The sequence below is a fragment of the Rattus norvegicus genome, chromosome 11, assembly GCF_036323735.1.
Source record: "Rattus norvegicus strain BN/NHsdMcwi chromosome 11, GRCr8, whole genome shotgun sequence".
NCBI lineage: Eukaryota > Metazoa > Chordata > Mammalia > Rodentia > Muridae > Rattus > Rattus norvegicus.
The window spans coordinates 69761520-69778856 of NC_086029.1; the positions used below are offsets into that span (position 1 = coordinate 69761520).

Here is a 17337-nt window from a genome sequence, read left to right on the forward strand (position 1 = left end):
AATGGGCACTAAGTAGGAACAAGGACAGCTCCTCTATTGTAAAAGGAAGAGGAGGGAGACAGTGGTGGTGGGAAAATGCGAAGGGCCCTCGCCTCTCCGGGAACCGATGCTGAAGGCATGATAGGGAGGCATGAAGCTTTGAGGTTTCAAGGTGGCCATCTTGTGTGAGGGAAGACATTGAAAAGAGGCATGGGGGCGGGGGAGGGCATCTGTGGAACTCATTTAAATCACTCTATGTGGGGGAGCTAGTAATCTTCCTTGGCGTGATTGTCTCCTGCAGTGACAAATTAGGCAAATTAGTCGGGGCAACTCTGGACTTTTGCCAAAAAGCAATGAAGAAAATGTAGCCCAAAGAGGGGGAAACCCCTGTAACTACAAGACACTGTGATTTAATCTAGAGGACAAATACTAATAGCTTACGTGACTGTGTGGAGACCACATCAACTGGCGAATGGGCCCAGGAGTGTTAAAATAACCAATCGGCTTGTATTCCTTCTCCACATCAAAAAAGAAGACAGTCTTGTCATCACTCTAGAAGAAAAAGAGACACACCAATATGTATTACTATGACAACAAGATCACATAGCACTCTGTTTTATACCATAGAGTCCATCTATTTTACATTTATAGATACTACAGTCATGTGTTATAGGTTAATCTTAAAATATATATATATATATATATATATATATATATATATATATATATATGGTTTCAAATGTTTGATTCATTTTCCCAAGTGTTTCATTCAGTTCATAGTTCTAGAAATGTGACTGCCATACATGTGTTTATACATACATGTTTATGTATATATAACTAATTTCTTCAAAAATTCTGCTAATACCTCTGTTCACCTCTTCCTTCCTGTAGAATATAGAGTTATGTCCTTTATCTGAGGCAGGTTTTTGTTCGGTTTGCATTTAGAGGACACCAATGATCAAGGCAGAGCCGGCTCCATGATAAGCAAGAGCTCTCCCACTGAACTTCACAAGCCTTGCCTATGGCAGCCTCCTTAAGAGCATGTGTATGTTATAAACTAATGGTTATAAGGAATTCATCCAGCATGATTTTCAACTGAGATTTTCTATTCATTTAAAATGAGCATTAAAACTTAACTGATAAGACAGTTCTTAAATATCATATAGAGACTGCACTGAAAAAATAAGAAAACAAAATGTAGGTTAATTTTGGTAAATAGGGCACAATGGTGTAGGTGCACTTAAGCGGGAAGCTAGGTACAGAGTTGAAATAGGAAATGAGAGGGAATCTCACACTTACCCCAGTGGCTAAGACCTCCCCATCACGTTCATAAGCTAAAGCCGTAACTACTTCAGTGTGAGGTTTGAAGACATATTTCAAGTGTAACTCGGCATCTAAGAGTTTCTTCCGTCCAGCAAAAACTGTAAGTCCTTTTGGATCAAAGAGTTCAAGAATTCGGACGACGCCATCTTGGAATCCTACTACGATCTGTGATCCAGAAATGCTTACCTGGGGAAACAGTCACCCACACAGGACCCTCATTTAGTTAAGTAATTGAAGCACACACAAAAATCACTCTATGTCTTGGTTCCACTCAGGTAACTTAGTGCTGGCTGCCGTTTGCAACTCTTGGTTCCATGTTATGTCAATCCATCAATTCCAGGGCATTCACCTATTATGACTACAAGCAGGGTAATCTACGCTAATTCAAGCTTTCAACAAGCAAACAGGGACAGCACGCCTGCCTCCCCTATAGGAGGCACTTGCCACCAGCTGTTCTGGGTGACAGCAAACAGACTGAGTGTCACCCGTTAACCTGGAGAAAAGTATAAAATGTGATTAACATGGGCCCACAGGAATGAAACATGGCCACTTAGAACAGCAAAGAAAGCTGGCTTAGCCTGAGGACTCCCATAAGGCAGAGATGGTTGGAGCTGAGACCAGAAGGGTGCTTGGTCAAAAACTAGGAACAAGAAAGTGAACAAGAACTGGATAAGGTGGAGAAGAAATGCTATCATAAGAACTGGAGGTAGAGACTGGCAGACACCAGGATGCTGGATATCTTACACTACGTTGAGAGTAGTCTTTATCCAAACAAGAGAAAACCGGGCCAGTGGCAACCTGAACCAAGTTCTTTGTGATTCCATCCCCTTATTTTTATGGTTAATAGGAATTAATAAGTCCCCAGATAGTCCCCTGGTGTTGAAGAACCACGGTTGCATGGACAGAAGATGCCTCAAGTTCGGTTGCATGGTTACTTCCATGGACAGAGCTATGCCATGGGTAGCATACAAACAGAGTTTCACTAAGCAAGGTGGACCCATAGTACTGAGATCATGGAGTGATTTTTGCAATACTTTAGGTAAAAGAAACTTAACTTGAAAGGTATAAGCTTCTAAAATTCTGAGCCAGAAACTTACTGCACTCTCTCTACATGGTATTGCGGGTTCAGTGTATTTCCTGATGAAAACGAGAAAACTTACTGTCAGAGGTGCCCAAATGAGGGTGGTGCCCCCTTGTTTGAATTTCATCTGAACCAGAAGGTTTTTACTAGCAAAATCATAGACACGAACGGAGCCTACAGAAAAGAAGAAGAAAACATTATAAATGTATTAATTACTTCTTTTTTTTAAAAAAAAAAAGAAAGAAAGAAAATCTCAGCTCACTTTTTACAGGAGAAAATTCAGTAACCAATAGATAGCCTAACCACCTTTTAGATATGTATTTATCTTTTTCTTCTTAGTTATTTTTAGATCAGTACACACGGCAACAGATTTCCTTGTGGCGTGTTCAGACACGCTAGGTTTTCATTGCGTCTGCCCACATGTAAACATTGCCTGCCTGCTTATGTCTCCTAGCTCTGTCCTCAGTGTACCTAACTATTCCCAGCATTCGTCTTTCTACTTCCACACTCCATGTGCTCCGTTCTCTCTCCACTTCCTCCCTCAGAGGCCCTTCCCCCTCTCTCAAGGGCCCTTTGCCAGTTTGATGAGAGGCACTGGTTTGTGACTGACTGACAAAACACGTTCCTTTGCAGGTTTCTACAAGGTGATAAATACCTATACATTGAGAGGAGAGAACAGTGATGAGGGTAGAAAGGCACTCATGGTGCTAGCAAATGAACAGCGCTTTCATAAATAATTTACAATTAGGTCTTCATTCTAATCTCCAACCGTGTCTGCTGCAGGCTGTCCACTTCCTACTTCAAAACCTGTCTTGTTTATTATATTCCACAGGTTTCTTTTTTGGAAGAACAGTCAAATACTTTTAATAGCACTCATTTTCAATTTGCATACAAACATAGCCGGATATATTTTTACCGAGAGTTCCCACTTAGGAGGCTAGCGAGATGGTTTAGACACTGAAGTATCTGCCATACACACACGGGGACTTGAGTGTGAATCCCCGGCATCCCTGAAAAAGCCAGGTATGGTGAAGTATGTCTGTAACCCCAGAGCTGGGGAGGCAGAGACGGGAAGATCCCTGGAGCTGCTTGGCTGTCTAGCCTAACCATTTGGTGAACTCAGGTCTCAGTAAGAGACCCTGTCTCAAAAAATAGGTTGGAAAGCTATAAAAGATTTCTGATATTACACATACACATACACTGTAAACATATACACTGTATACATGAACATGTGTGCAAGTATAACACAACACACATAGACACATCAGAACACAAGTAAATAGACATAAATATGCATTCATTCACAACATAACATACACGCACATATATACACCATAACACATGTACATATACATGAACATGCATGCATGCACAACCCAACACACATACACACACCAGAACACTGTACATATAAACGTGCATGCATGCACAGCACAGCACACATACACAATTCCAGAACACATATACATATACATAAACATGCATGCATTCATAACCTAACACACACACATACAGACACCAGAATACATATACATTTACATGAACATGCACACATGCAAAACCCAACACACATGCCAGAACACATGTGTATATACATAAGCACGAGTGTGTGTACAACACAGCACACACAGAAGCATACACGCACACACGCACGCATGCGCACACACACATACATGCACACAGTTGGGGAGTAGCTTATACTTACAATCTAAGGCAGTTGTGGCCATGAGGTAAGTAAGAGGGGAAACATCCAAGGCTGCAATGGCTCCAGAATGGAAAGAGAAGAGGCATTCTGGATCCTGGGTCTGAGAACAGACAGGAGCACATCAGATCTCAAAGACAGCGTAATGTAGATTAGAGTCAGACACATAGATACAATCCTGTAACACACGTGCCATTTTACTCAAAGAGGAAAGTATGATAGATTAAAAAGAGCTCTAGACTGGGGAGTTAGGAAAACCAGATGGAGTCCTGGCTCTGAAGTTAACGGCTGATTTTACACAGCTCTCATCAGATGCCGCTTCCCGGGGCTGCTCAGTACAGCAACCAAAAGGATCACGTTAGGTGATATAAATGAAGACGCCTGTGTTTAGGAAGTGATTAACTTTTAATGACAGAGCTCCGGTTTTAACTTGTTGGAAACAAAAGAAAGGCAAACCAGCTTTTAAAGAATATGAAAGACTTTTTACTAGAGCAGTGAGGAGAAATAAGGAAAATGGGTACTTACGATATTTGAAAAGCTAAGGTCAAGCTTCCATATGGCTCCATTGGCATCCTAAAAAAATTAATCAGCTGACAATGTTTTATCATTTTAATGTTCATAAAATTAAGATTATTCTTTCTGTGGTTTGGTTAAAGTGAGGGCCAGCCATAGCCCTAGTGCTTACATACATTGTAAGGTGTAATTGATGTCTATCAAGAATATCTTCTATATATTTAAGACTGTAATCGGCCAAGCAATCCCATGAGGCTGTAACATGGGGCATTCTGGCCCAAACGATCAATCGTATTCCCATTTCCGTTTTATGTGCTGGTACAGTTAGAAAGCCCAGACAGAAGAGTGCAGCGTACCTGAGCCAGCCAGAAGTTATTTCCAACTTCATTCATCTTGATCATTGAGAAGAGGTTGACGCTCTTGTCTACGTGAAGTTCATTAATGGGCTCTATCTCTAACAACCCGCTGTCATCTATGACGTCAGCAGTGTCGATAGTCTCAAAGTCCCATATCTTACAAAATCAACAACAGAGTTACTTTGTAACACAGCGACCGTGCCTCTGCTGGACACCAGAAGCTGACATTAATGGTGTTGGGTATGAGTTGCTTCTTTGGAGTTTTTGGCCAGTGAAGTCCCATAGGCCCTCCAACATTATAGGTTATTGCCATCGCTCTTGAGTGAACTCCAGAATTTGACAGTGAGACCCTGTCAGGTAGATCCAAGGCAGGCCGAGGCAGGTAGACCTCTGGGAGTTCAAGGCCAGCCTGATTTATGTAGTGAGTTCCAGGTTAGTAAGGGGCCACATAGTGAGACTGTCTTTTTAAAAAAATGTTCAGAATTTTCAGTCTTTAGAAAATGCCCAGCCATGGGCACTGTGAAGGATGTGTGCCCACTGTCTATCTGATGCTAACAAGGGCTTTCATTTCCTGAAGCTCCTATGCCAATACCTGAAGCACAAGAGCTCCCTTTAGAACATTTCAATTAATTTTGACAAGAATGTAAATATTTACCACATAAGAGGCGTTATTTAAAATGAATTGATCTTGAAAATAAGTAACCACAGATCCCCTTCAGAAACTACCTAGGTGGTCTGCACGTCTTAAATGGAGTGATGTGGCCTTACCCTAACACTGCCATCTGACCCGGCAGTGATGACTTCCCCCTCATCCAGCATTATCTGGTTAATGGAACCATTGTGACAAGACTTCATGCCAGTCCGGCAGAGTTCCACCTTGATGAGGCTGCCTTCCCAAAGCAGCAGGTTGCCCCATTCTGACCCTGAGAGTACCTGGCGGCGGGGGGGGGGGGGGAGGGCGGAGAAAGAAATGTGAATAAAAATTAAATACCTCAAACATGTGAGACTTAACTTTTAGATACTTTTTGACTGTGAAAACCATAGCTTGTGTATACAAGGAAAGAAAATGAAGAAATAAAATACCCACCACCCCAGATACAACCTCCAGGTACACTTTTAGCACTATGCCCCCTAACACCCCACAACTAGGCTGTGTGTGGGTGGTAATTTCCTTACGAGTGCTCGTAGCAGATTTCTTTATACATCTCTTAAGGGCGGGATTCGGGAGTTGAATGACTGGACCAAAACTGGACATTTAAAGCCTTCCAGAGATGAGCTACCATTTCTAGGTGTAGAGCTGTCTGCTAAATTGTAAGACCACGACTGAGTTGAGCATGTTGCAGCTCAAGTTTCAAACAAGGAAAGTATTCGGGACTGCCCCCAAATTAATGTCTAATTCAACAATCCCCAAAGTGCATGCCATCAAACACCGGCTCTTAGAGCGCTTCATGAGTGCTATAATAAGTAATATTGACGGTGCATGCCTGAATACTTATTTACATTGGTGTTTAATGCCCAAAGACACATGCCTGGGTACAGGCATGCAGTGTGCCTGCGGGTGCTCTGCTCTCTCTAGCTCCAGCTTTGTTCTCACTCAGAGAAAACTGAAGCCCCAACAGTTCCATAACTTACCCCCGAATTCCCCAGAGGAGCCAAGATTCTGGTTTAAGTGCTGTTACTCCAAAGTCCCTGCTCTGACCACCCGGTCTCAGAAGCAAGAGGCCGAAGGAACTGGCGAACACACTTCTTTTCTCTGAGATCCCTGTGCATCTTTGATTAAGAAAGTCTTATTTCCACAGACCCTCAGTGTGGGCTGATCCACAGTGGGAAACTCATCAGCAGGAACTGATGATTTTAGCTCAGTCATAACCTTGCTTGCCTCTGTGACCTGCTATTGGGCCTCAACTCACTTTAGTAGAGTCTTCAACTTGATTTTTTTTATACAAACATTTTCGCTGATGAATACCAATTATGCACATTTATGGGGTGCGGTGTGATATCTCGTATGATGGATAAATCATGGTTATTATCTTTTCCTTCTCTTTAGACATCCATTATATGTTTGTGCCGGGAAGCTTTGAATACCTGTCTCCAGTTCCTTGTTAAATATTCAAGACATGGCTGTGAACCATACATCCAGTGTGCTAGAAAACATTTGAACTTAGTCCTTCTGTGTAATTGTTCTTTGACATCCACTGTCCAATCTCCCTCCGTCCCCCTTCCCTTTGCCAGCCTCCAGACACCACAGAGGCTTGTCCGTCTATTCGTATGAACTGTTCAATGATTAAAGTCACCCAACGTTATAAGAACTTAAGACTTTCTTTTCTGAAATGTAGTTTATCCCCAGCTCTTTGTCATTGGTCCTCAGAGCAGGTCGCCCTCCCCACATCAGCTCTTTTATTCAGATGATTGTAATAACTTCTTCCTTCCTAGTTCATCATCTTGATTCTGGATTTCCCTCCTGCCAATCTTCCTGGAATTTTATGACCAAATAGATCTACTGTCTTCACATTGATGACCTTATTCTTCCAACGCACAATAGTTCTGTCTGGCTGTTAGACTCCTCATACACACTAGGAACCAAACTCAACTCAAAGTGTCCACTCTGTCTCCCTTAATCCGATCCCCCCCTGAATACCCGATATTGATTCCTAACCTGAAACATTTCCTTTCTCTGCGTTTTATCATTTAAAATAGCCACCTCCCCCCTACATATGCACAAACTCTCCTGAGCTTTCTGAGACATAGTTCATACCATGCTTTAAAAGAAGGTTATGGTGATGTTTACCTTAACACAGTCTTCAGAATTTGAAGAACTTGAAGATTCATTTAAGGACGTTGTATAGATTTTAAAATACAGCCAGCACCTGAGCCTTTTTGTTGGGGGGAGGGGGAGTGGTATATGTATATGCAGGTTTCTGTGTGCATGGACGTCCATGTGGAAGCCAGAGGTTAACATTAGCATCTTTCTCCACAGCCTTATTTTTACCGTTGTGATTTTTGTCAAGAGTCCCTCACTGGACCCAAAGCTGGCTAATTCTGCTGGAGTGGCTAGCACAGACTCTTTTTTCCCTCCTATACATATACTTTTAACTGAAACTATATCATCACTTTAATGACCAGATAATTTGATTTCTTAAAGTGAAATTTGTGTGCTGGAATGTTCTTATAAGAGACATGATCACAAGTAGCACAGTATAACTTATTCTAATAGGAGACCCAGTAAGATAGAGAAGGGGAATGGATCTTGGTTAACTGTCATTTTAGAAAAAAAAAACTGACAAAATATTCTGTGTTGCAGAGATAGCTATGAAATAACCTCATCTTCCCATGACAACCTGACACCAGGTCAAGACACAAGCTTGATTAAAACCCTGACTCATGGAGCATCATGACACAAAAGGGAAAGATAATATAAATCATATAATTCCATGACGTCATTAAAGGTAACAGGCATGTCACTGTGTTAATAGAGGAGAATGTTTTCATACCTCATGTACATATACAGCAAAACCAGGAAATGGTTTATACATATGGATTATGAAAATTTTAGGAAAATGTTTTCATTTCCATTGATAGTCTGTAAAAGGAAAATGAGGTCTTCGGGACACTCAAAGTTACGGTAGCTGTTATCATTGACAGTCCTTGAACATGTGATTGGTTCCAATAGGCATCAATCCACGCACAGCCTAATGACTGAGGAACCGAGGGGCTCGCTCACCTTCCCGTCTGGAAGCTCTGCATAGCCCTCTATGTCAGTAGTGGATGTCTTTCCAAATCGCCCGAGTGATCCTTGCAGCTTGAGACCAGTGAATGTAAAAGCCATCTCCCAGAACCTGCAAAAGAGAGAAAGGGGTCAGAAACATCCATCGGTGTGGTTTCTTTCTCTGTCCGTCTGTCCATTGGCCCCATGCATATTTCATAAGCACACGAAGCAACTGAAGCAAATGAATTGATTCATCTGACAGTGTCTACCACTCCCTGTCAGGCAACATAGACTCAACACTAGAAGGAAAAGTCCCGTCTTTGCGAGACCTGAATTTTGAGTTATGCTGCCTGCTGCAGGGGTTACAGCCATAAGTGAACATTTTGATTAGATTGAAAGTAACTGACGCTAAATAAAAGTAACAAGTAAGAACGATAACAGAGGGTCTACATCATTCCATTTGGGAAGCAGAACAAGGTGGCCGTGGCATCTGGAGCCACAGACCTCAGATCAGGAGGAGACACTGCTCATCAGGAATGGCTGTGAGAATTCTTGTGCCACCCTTAGGACTGGGGTGCCATCACAAGTAAGAAACTTAAGAAACTTTGTGGTGGTCTGAAAGCTCACCATGGCTTTGTAAACGCCTACGGTGAGTAACTGAGATGCTATGAAAACTGCTTTAAGTGGAGCCTATGGGAAGGCCGCCCTCATAAAAGCCCTTCTCTTATCTATTCTGTTTTGGAGATGATTCCCTGTTCAAAACTCAAAAGGTACACTAAGAGAAAGGGGAGGGAGGGCCAATGTGATGAGGGGAGAAAAGGTGAACTACTGGTCAACCTGAGAAGAACACATGGAGCTGGAAAGGTGACCCAGCAGTTAACAGCACTCTCTGCTCTTTCTAGAAGACCTGGGTTTGGCTCCCAGCACGCGCACACACGCGCACACACACACACACACACACACACACACACACACACGGCACCTTACAACCATCTGTAACACTAGTTCCAGGGGATTCAAAGTCCTCTTCTGGCATCTACAGGCACAACATGCATGTATTTATTCCACACAAAACATCCATAAACATAAAATAAAAAAATTTTTTAAAACTGTCTAAACTCTTCCTAATTTTGAAAAAAAAATTCAAATTTTAACGATAGCAAAAATCATCTCCACATCATCTTTGGTCCTTTTAGAAATGTCCATTAAAATATTTACTAGTTTCCTTGTTGGGTACCAGGCTTACTTGATGTGGCCGGATCCTGATGTAGTTAACTGCTCATCATTATCAGGATTGAAAGTGACCTTGAAGACATCCTGAGAGAACGCTTTTGTCCTCAGTATGGGCTGCTCTCCTTTCCAGTCCCAGATGGTTATTGTGTAATCAGGATGACAGCCGACAGAGGCCAGCAGGTTCCCCTCGTTGTTAAAGTCTACATAAGCATAGGCCTTCTCTGTCCCGTCTGTAAGGATGAACAGGAGTCTGATAAACAAGATAGACGCTCAGCCCATAGGGGATGCACCTGTCACCTCAGCACTGGAAGGCTGTGGCTGGAAAACCATGTCAAGCCCAGCCTATGGGGCAAATCTTATATCCCAAAACAAAAAGAGTGAGGTAAGATGGTGGGGGTTGGGGGGGAGGAAGAGCAAGAGGAGCGGGAGAAAGAGTAAGAGGAGGGGGAGGGGGATCTGTGTTAATGTAAAAATGCCAAGAATCTAAGAGGGCTTGGGGGATGGTCCAACAGGTAATACACCCAGTGTGCAAGTACCCAGGGTCAGGTGTTATTCTAATGCTATAGGGTGGGAGGAGGCGCAGAGACAGGTAGATCCCAAGGGCTTCCTGGCCAGCCAGCCTAGCAGAAATGGCAAGCTCCAGCTGCAAAAGAAAGGCTCTCCATCAAAAATAAGGTGGAGAAGCTCAAGAAGGAAGATCAAAATGTGGATGCTTCATTCATTCCTTCTCTTAGAAAGGGGAACAAAATATTCAAGGGACAAAGAGTGGAGCAGGGACTGAAGAAAAGGTCATCCAGAGACTGTCCCACCTGGGGATCCATCCCATGTGCAATCACCAAACCCAGACACTTGCTGATGCCAAGAAGTGCTTGCTGACAGGAGCCTGGTATGGATGTCTCCTGAGAGGCTGTGCTAGAGCCTTACTGATACAGATGAGGATGCTTGCAGCTAACCATCGGGCTGAGCACAGGGACCCCAGTGGAGGAGTTAGAGAAAGGACTGAAGGAGCAGAAGGAGTTTGCAACTCCATAGGAAGAACAAGAATATCAACCAACCAGACCCCACCAGAGCTGCCAGGGACTAAACCACCAACCAAAGAGTACACATGGAGGGACACATATGTAGCAGAGAATGGCATTGTCCAACATCAATGGGAGGAAAAGCCCTCGGTCCCATGAAGGCTTGTTTCCCCAGTGTAGAGCAATGCCAGGATGTTGAGGTTGGAGTGGGTGGGTGGGAGTGGGAGCATCCTCATAGAAGCAGGGGGAGAGGGGAAGGGGGTATGGGGGAGGAGTAAAGGAGATGACATTTGAAATGCAAATACATAAAATATCCAAGAAAAAAATAAAGTGAACAGCAATAGAGGAAATGCTGCACATCAAGCCCTGGGCTCCACAAATACATGCACATGCAAACGCCCCTCACACCTATTGCATGGGTGGGGATTATATACATAGCATATATATGGAAATCTCCCAACATAGCATGCATACGGAAATCTCCCAAAAGAGTAATCCTAAAAGCCTTTCGTCACTCTTAGCTTTAGAACGGCTTATTATTATTATTATTAGAAATTATAATCGTGCTTTCCCAAAGAAAAACTTGCTGCCTATATTCCATCTTGTAGAAGAAAGGGAGCCACGCACCGAGAGGAGACAAGGCCTGCAACTTTAAATTTGTCACTGAGAACCTCCCCGAGCTAAAAACCGACTTCTCAAATCAGTTACCCAGACAGCAGAACTGTAAGACAATGGAGACAGTTAATGTTACCTCTCACCTTCGCTAGCTTGTAACTCTCGGTTATCCAACTAAACAGGGAAGAAATAGCTATGAAGGTAGCAGCAGCAAGACTGATAGTTCTGGTCAGCTGTCTTTAAGGATGGTATCCTCGAGAGTCTAGGCAGGCTTTATCCAATCAGTTGCAAGGTCTTAGGTAAAACTGAAGATCCCCTGAAGAACGCTAACTGGAGAATGCCCATGAACCCCTTCTTTGGAATCTCCAGTCTGTGGGGCTGAGCCACAATGTTTAGACTTACTAGCTCAGGCCTCTGTAAGCCAATTTCATTACACAGATTCCCTTCCTGCCTCTTACTTTTGATTCTCTTCTGGGTCTTGGTTAATTCTGTAATCTTGGTCACCTTCAGGGCATCAGCCTTGCACATGGACTATTCTAAAGATTCTGCTGGACTCACCTTGCAAGATTCTGTAGGGCTTCAGAGAAGGGTACTCGTAGATGATGATCTTTGGAAAACTTCCCTTTTCGGCGACTGCGAAGTAAGTTTTATCTGGATGAACCTAGAAAAACAGAATCTCACTAAAATATTCAAAGGAAAATTTCAATTAGATATTCCCATCAGTGCAGTACTTAGTGACTGTGACTGTGTATGTAACTGGCTAATTAGACTGCGTGCACTTCAAAATATGTGTGTATGATCAACATGTGATGATGAATGGATATGATTTGAACTGAAAACTAAAAGATGTTTTTAAAAAAATAAGGCTTAGCTTTATTAAGGGAATCATTTTAGTATTATGAGTATTAAATTCATAGTGAGAATGAAGGCTTTAGTCTGTAGTGTGTCAGGATTGCTTGAAAGGTTCATCCAGCCCCAATACCAGCATTTCTGAATTCACATTTGCATTTTTAACAAGCTCTCTGCTTCCGCTGGTCTGAATGGTTGTGGAAGAACAGCTAAGGCAAGATGCCAAACCCCTGCGTAAGTCACTCTAAATGGTAGAAACATTCACAAAATGTGTTTCCGTTCATTTTCTCCCTGAAAGACTGGATTGCTTATGACAGACAGAAGTTATTTGCCTAGCTGTTCTGAAGAGAGGGAAATCCAGAACTGTGGAATCATATCCATCAAGGGCTTTTGTGAGCGCCCTCCCATGATAGAAGCTGCCTTCCAGCTGAAGCTGCCTTTTACCCTGTGGCAACACATCCTTAGGAAAACATCTTTCTTTCTTTCTAAGAGACTGAAACTTTTGCTGGACCTCCCAGCCTAGTTAATAATACAGCTTAAGATTGCTTAAGACTGACATTCTCCTGTGTAGTTGGTGCATCTGCTTAACCTGCCTTTAAGATAACAATTCAACAACTAACCTTACTATCTTGGGGTTCCCAAGTCATCAGCTTTTATGACTACACTGACGCACAGCTGTAATCTTGATTTATGTACAGGGCAGTGAGATAGATAGATAGATAGATAGATAGATAGATAGATAGATAGATAGAGATAGATGGATGATAGATAGTAGATAGGTGGATGATAGATAGATAGTAGATAGATAGGTGGATGATAGATAGATAGTAGATAGATAGATAGATAGATAGATAGATAGATAGATAGATAGATAGATGATAGATAGTAGATAGGTGGATGATAGATAGATAGATAGATAGATAGATAGATAGATAGATAGATAGATAGATAGATGATAGATAGATAGTAGATAGGTGGATGATAGAAGATAGATAGATAGATAGATAGATAGATAGATAGATAGATAGATGATAGAGAGATAGATAGATAGATGATAGATAGAGAGATAAATAGGGGGCTGGAGAGATGACTCAGCGGTTAAGAGCACTGGCTGCTCTTCCAGAGGTCCTGAGTTCAAATCCCAGCAACCACATGGTGGTTCACAACCATCTGTAATGGGATCCGATGCCCTCTTCTGGTGTGTCTGAAGAGAGATAAATAGATGATAGATAGATAGATAGATAGATAGATAGATAGATAGATAGATAGATAGATGATAGATAGAGAGATAATAGATAGATGAGATAGATGATAGACAGAGAGATAAATAGATAGATGATAGATAGATAGATAGATAGATAGATAGATAGATAGAGATAGGTAGATGAGAGATTTTTCTCTCTGTTCAAGAAGCTAAGACAGGAGGATCCCAGGTTTAAAGCCAGCCTGAGCTCTATACTGACTTCAAGACCAGCTTGGGTTACATGAAAAAGACAAAAAGAACACTTTAAATAAAGAGAAAAAAAGAAAAGGGCTTACAGTAAAGATGGGTGTGCACCCCGTGTGACCCTATACTCCCTGCATACCACTGGTCCCTAACTGCCCCCGTGGCATCCGAACGAAACAGAAACAGGGATTCCCCGCCCCCAGGTCACCAAATGTTGGCATACCCCAATGGCACCAATCCCTTGGCCACTGCTACTCTGCAGGTACATTTGCGTCTTGTTTTTAAAGTCCAGCAGGACCATTTGGTTCCCAGCGATGTACATCAACGTGTTGTTGTCCAGAAGCTGTAGGTTGGCTCGCCTTTTGCAGTCATAACCAAAAGAATGGCTGCGGCAAGGATGCTAAGGAAAACCAGTGAGGCAACACAGCCTGGGCCGCTCACTAAACCAACCAAGTCTGCTTTCAAAGCAGAGACTCCTGAACCAGCGACCCGAAGCCAACAAAAGCTGGGCTTCACCCTGAGCTCGGAAGTTTCCCATGGATCACAAACAGCTTTATTGTTAAAGTCAGTGAAAAATCCTCATACGGAGGCTTAAGTTTTCTACTTGAATTTTTGGGAAGAAATTCTGAGATTTGAAGATAAGCAGATAGATCGTGTTAGCCTTTCTAAATCGGTATCATTCTCCTGTGTGTCCTGAAAACAGAACCATGGTAACATGGTAACATGGTAACATGGGACAAAGTCCAAGTCTTTACCTTCACATCTGCCCATCAAGTTTGTTGAAATTACAGGAAAAATAATTTTTATTATTATTTATATGGGGTGCATGCGTGCGTGCATGCGTGCGGTTTCTCTTCTTCATCTTGGGCCCCAGAGATTCAATTCAAGCCATCAGGCCTGTGTGGCAAGTGTCTTTAACTCATTGATCCACCCTCTGAAAATGTTTTCTAGGCCTCTTCCTATGATGATGATGAAAGAGGTGTAGAATTCTGGGGCGATGAGGTGGCTGGTTCACTGGGTAAAGGCATTTGCTGCCAAGACTGACCACTGGGTTTCATCCCTAGAACTAAGCTACTGGAGAAAAGGGGCAGACCCCTGAATGCTGTCCTCTGATACTCCCTGACATACCCAGGATCGCGAGCGCGCATACACACACACACACACACACACACACACACACACACACACACACACACACACACACACATACATTTGCATACATAATAAATGTAAAAGGCAAATTTAAAGAAAATCTGACCTTTGTGGAAATCTAATACAAAGTTTTATAACAATGCCTACTGTACTAAGTTCTAATTAAGACATAATTAATATAAACAGATTATGAAAATCAACTCATATATGACACATAAAAATATACAAGTTTGTCCAAGGTTGTTTATTACATTTCTCTATAAGCAAATGTGTGTGTGTGTGTGTGTATGTGTGTGTGTGTGTCAGAGTAAAATTGCATTAATTCAAAATAGAAGTTTAAAGATCTAAGTTACATAATATCTTATTGGTGCAGTTCAGCTCAAATTTAAAAGCACAAGACATAAAATAGCAATCTAAATGAGAGCAGCCTATTGAAAACTTAGTATCTCAGTGCTGCGTCAGCAGACAGATTCTTCACAAGAACTTGTTGAACGTCAAAGTTTAAGGATGAATCTATTTCTTGAGACTTTGTTTGGGGGTTGGGGGGCGAGAACTATGATTTTTGAAGGACTCTCTTATTTGTAAGAAAACTTCTTGTGTCCGAAAGACAGAAACGAAAAATTAAGAAGAGGAAATTCCAGACCTTGAAGGGGCTCGAGACCCCTTATGAACAACAATGCCAACCAACCAGAGCTTCCAGGGACTAAGCCACTACCTAAAGACTATACATGGACTGACCCTGGACTCTGACCTCATAGGTAGCAATGAATATCCTAGTAAGAGCACCAGTGGAAGGGGAAGCCCTTGGTCCTGCCAAGACTGAACCCCCAGTGAACGTGATTGTTGGGGGGAGGGCGGCAATGGGGGGAGGATGGGGAGGGGAACAACCATCGAGAAGGGGAGGGGGAGGGGTTAGAGGAATGTTGGCCTGGAAACCGGGAAAGAGAATAACAATCGAAATGTAAATAAGAAATACTCAAGTTAATAAAGATGAAAAAAATAAATAAAAAAAGAAAGTAATTTGGGGCAAACTAGCTTAGTCACACCTAGGATTGCAACAGAGTTCAGAGCTGTGCTCAGAAAGCATGCACCCTTATCTCCAAACTCTGCCTTTCCAAAGGGGCCAGTTATACTGTGGGCTGACAACAGCCACTGTTCAAAGTCGGCTGAGGCTGTCACGGAGACCGTCCTCTAATTACCCTCTCACAGACTTAACATACTGACAGCAAACACAAGCGCTCTCCTTGTCAGCCCTACATTTGCCTGTCTTCACAGACCAATCAAAACTTGCCGCGGTGTGGCCTCTCTTCTCAGAGTCGCTTCAGATGACCCTTCCAGTGTGTGACAGGAAAAGCATCAGCCTTGACAATGGCACCATCAGTGCCTGGAGAGAGAAAGGCAATGATGTCACTAGACAGGCATTGATTGGCAAAGGGAGGCCAGCCTGGGACATGAAGAAAATGTCAGTAAGAAACCTTGCGGACTCTTGAGGAAAACCACATCGCAATGAACCACAGCCTGGTCCATCTCTGCAAAGAGGATCCCCAGAGAATCATTTTTTCCCTATGGTGGATTCAAACAAAATCTTAGATTAAATTAGGATCGATCTCCCCACCACATTTCTTACAATTTCCTAAGACAAAGGTTGGTAAACTTTTTCTTTGTAAGGCAGGAAGTAAAATAACCTTAGGTCAGCAGTTTTCAACCACAAGTCAAGACCCTGTGTGTGTGTGTGGTGGAGAAAGGTGAGTCACATAACAGATATTTCCATAACAGATATTTCCATGATTCGCAGCAACAGCAAAATTACAGTTATGAAGTAACAATGAAATAACTTTGTTGTTGGGGGTCACCGCGACATGACGAAGTATATTAAAGGGCTGCAGCATTAGTAAGGTTGAGAACCACTGCCTTAGGCTTTCTACACAAAAATGGTCTCAATCACAACTGCTTAAGCAGCCGTAGACAGAATGTAATGGGATGTGTCTTTGCTGCAGTAAAACTTTACTTACACAGTCAGGCTGGAGGCCACATTTGCTCCAGGGGCTGTAGTCTGCCAACCCCTGACCTAGGAAATGAAACCCTCCCACATTCTAAATGTATATAGCTGGAGTGGATACTTGAGGGCGAGGAAATAAAGTGGGATCCTATCTGGTGAAGACACATATGGTGTGGAGATGAGCTCGAGGTAGTCGTAGTAGAAGGTCTCCGAGAGCTTCTTCTTTACCTCTTCTGGTTCTTCCTTAAGTTCAGGCGGAGGCTCCTGGGAAACTAAAACATGAGAACACTTGATTGAAGGAGAGTATGTGGTGAACCCTAAATCATATTTTACAAAGAGAGGAAGACCGTACAGCACCAGCAG

General features: G+C 42.6%; 1 protein-coding gene and 1 long non-coding RNA gene across 3 annotated transcripts in view; both read right to left on the reverse strand.

The window, feature by feature from the left end:
- Cfap44 (cilia and flagella associated protein 44) overlaps positions 1–17337 on the reverse strand; it is an 85002-nt gene that overhangs the window by 56523 nt on the left and 11142 nt on the right. For both annotated transcript variants that reach the window (XM_063270671.1, NM_001134590.2), the window contains exons 4-15: positions 17096–17246; positions 14047–14209; positions 12086–12188; positions 9907–10123; positions 8676–8790; positions 5723–5887; positions 4955–5110; positions 4611–4658; positions 4089–4188; positions 2463–2557; positions 1279–1488; positions 421–531 (exon numbers count right to left, since the gene is read on the reverse strand). In XM_063270671.1, coding sequence (XP_063126741.1) covers positions 421–531; positions 1279–1488; positions 2463–2557; positions 4089–4188; positions 4611–4658; positions 4955–5110; positions 5723–5887; positions 8676–8790; positions 9907–10123; positions 12086–12188; positions 14047–14209; positions 17096–17246 — 1634 coding nt within the window. The remainder of the gene's footprint in view (positions 1–420; positions 532–1278; positions 1489–2462; positions 2558–4088; positions 4189–4610; positions 4659–4954; positions 5111–5722; positions 5888–8675; positions 8791–9906; positions 10124–12085; positions 12189–14046; positions 14210–17095; positions 17247–17337) is intronic.
- LOC134481069 (uncharacterized) lies at positions 15199–17088 on the reverse strand. Its single transcript, XR_010056279.1, has 2 exons — positions 16451–17088; positions 15199–16359 (listed from the first exon to the last, which is right to left on the reverse strand). It is a non-coding gene; the product is annotated as an uncharacterized LOC134481069 (long non-coding RNA).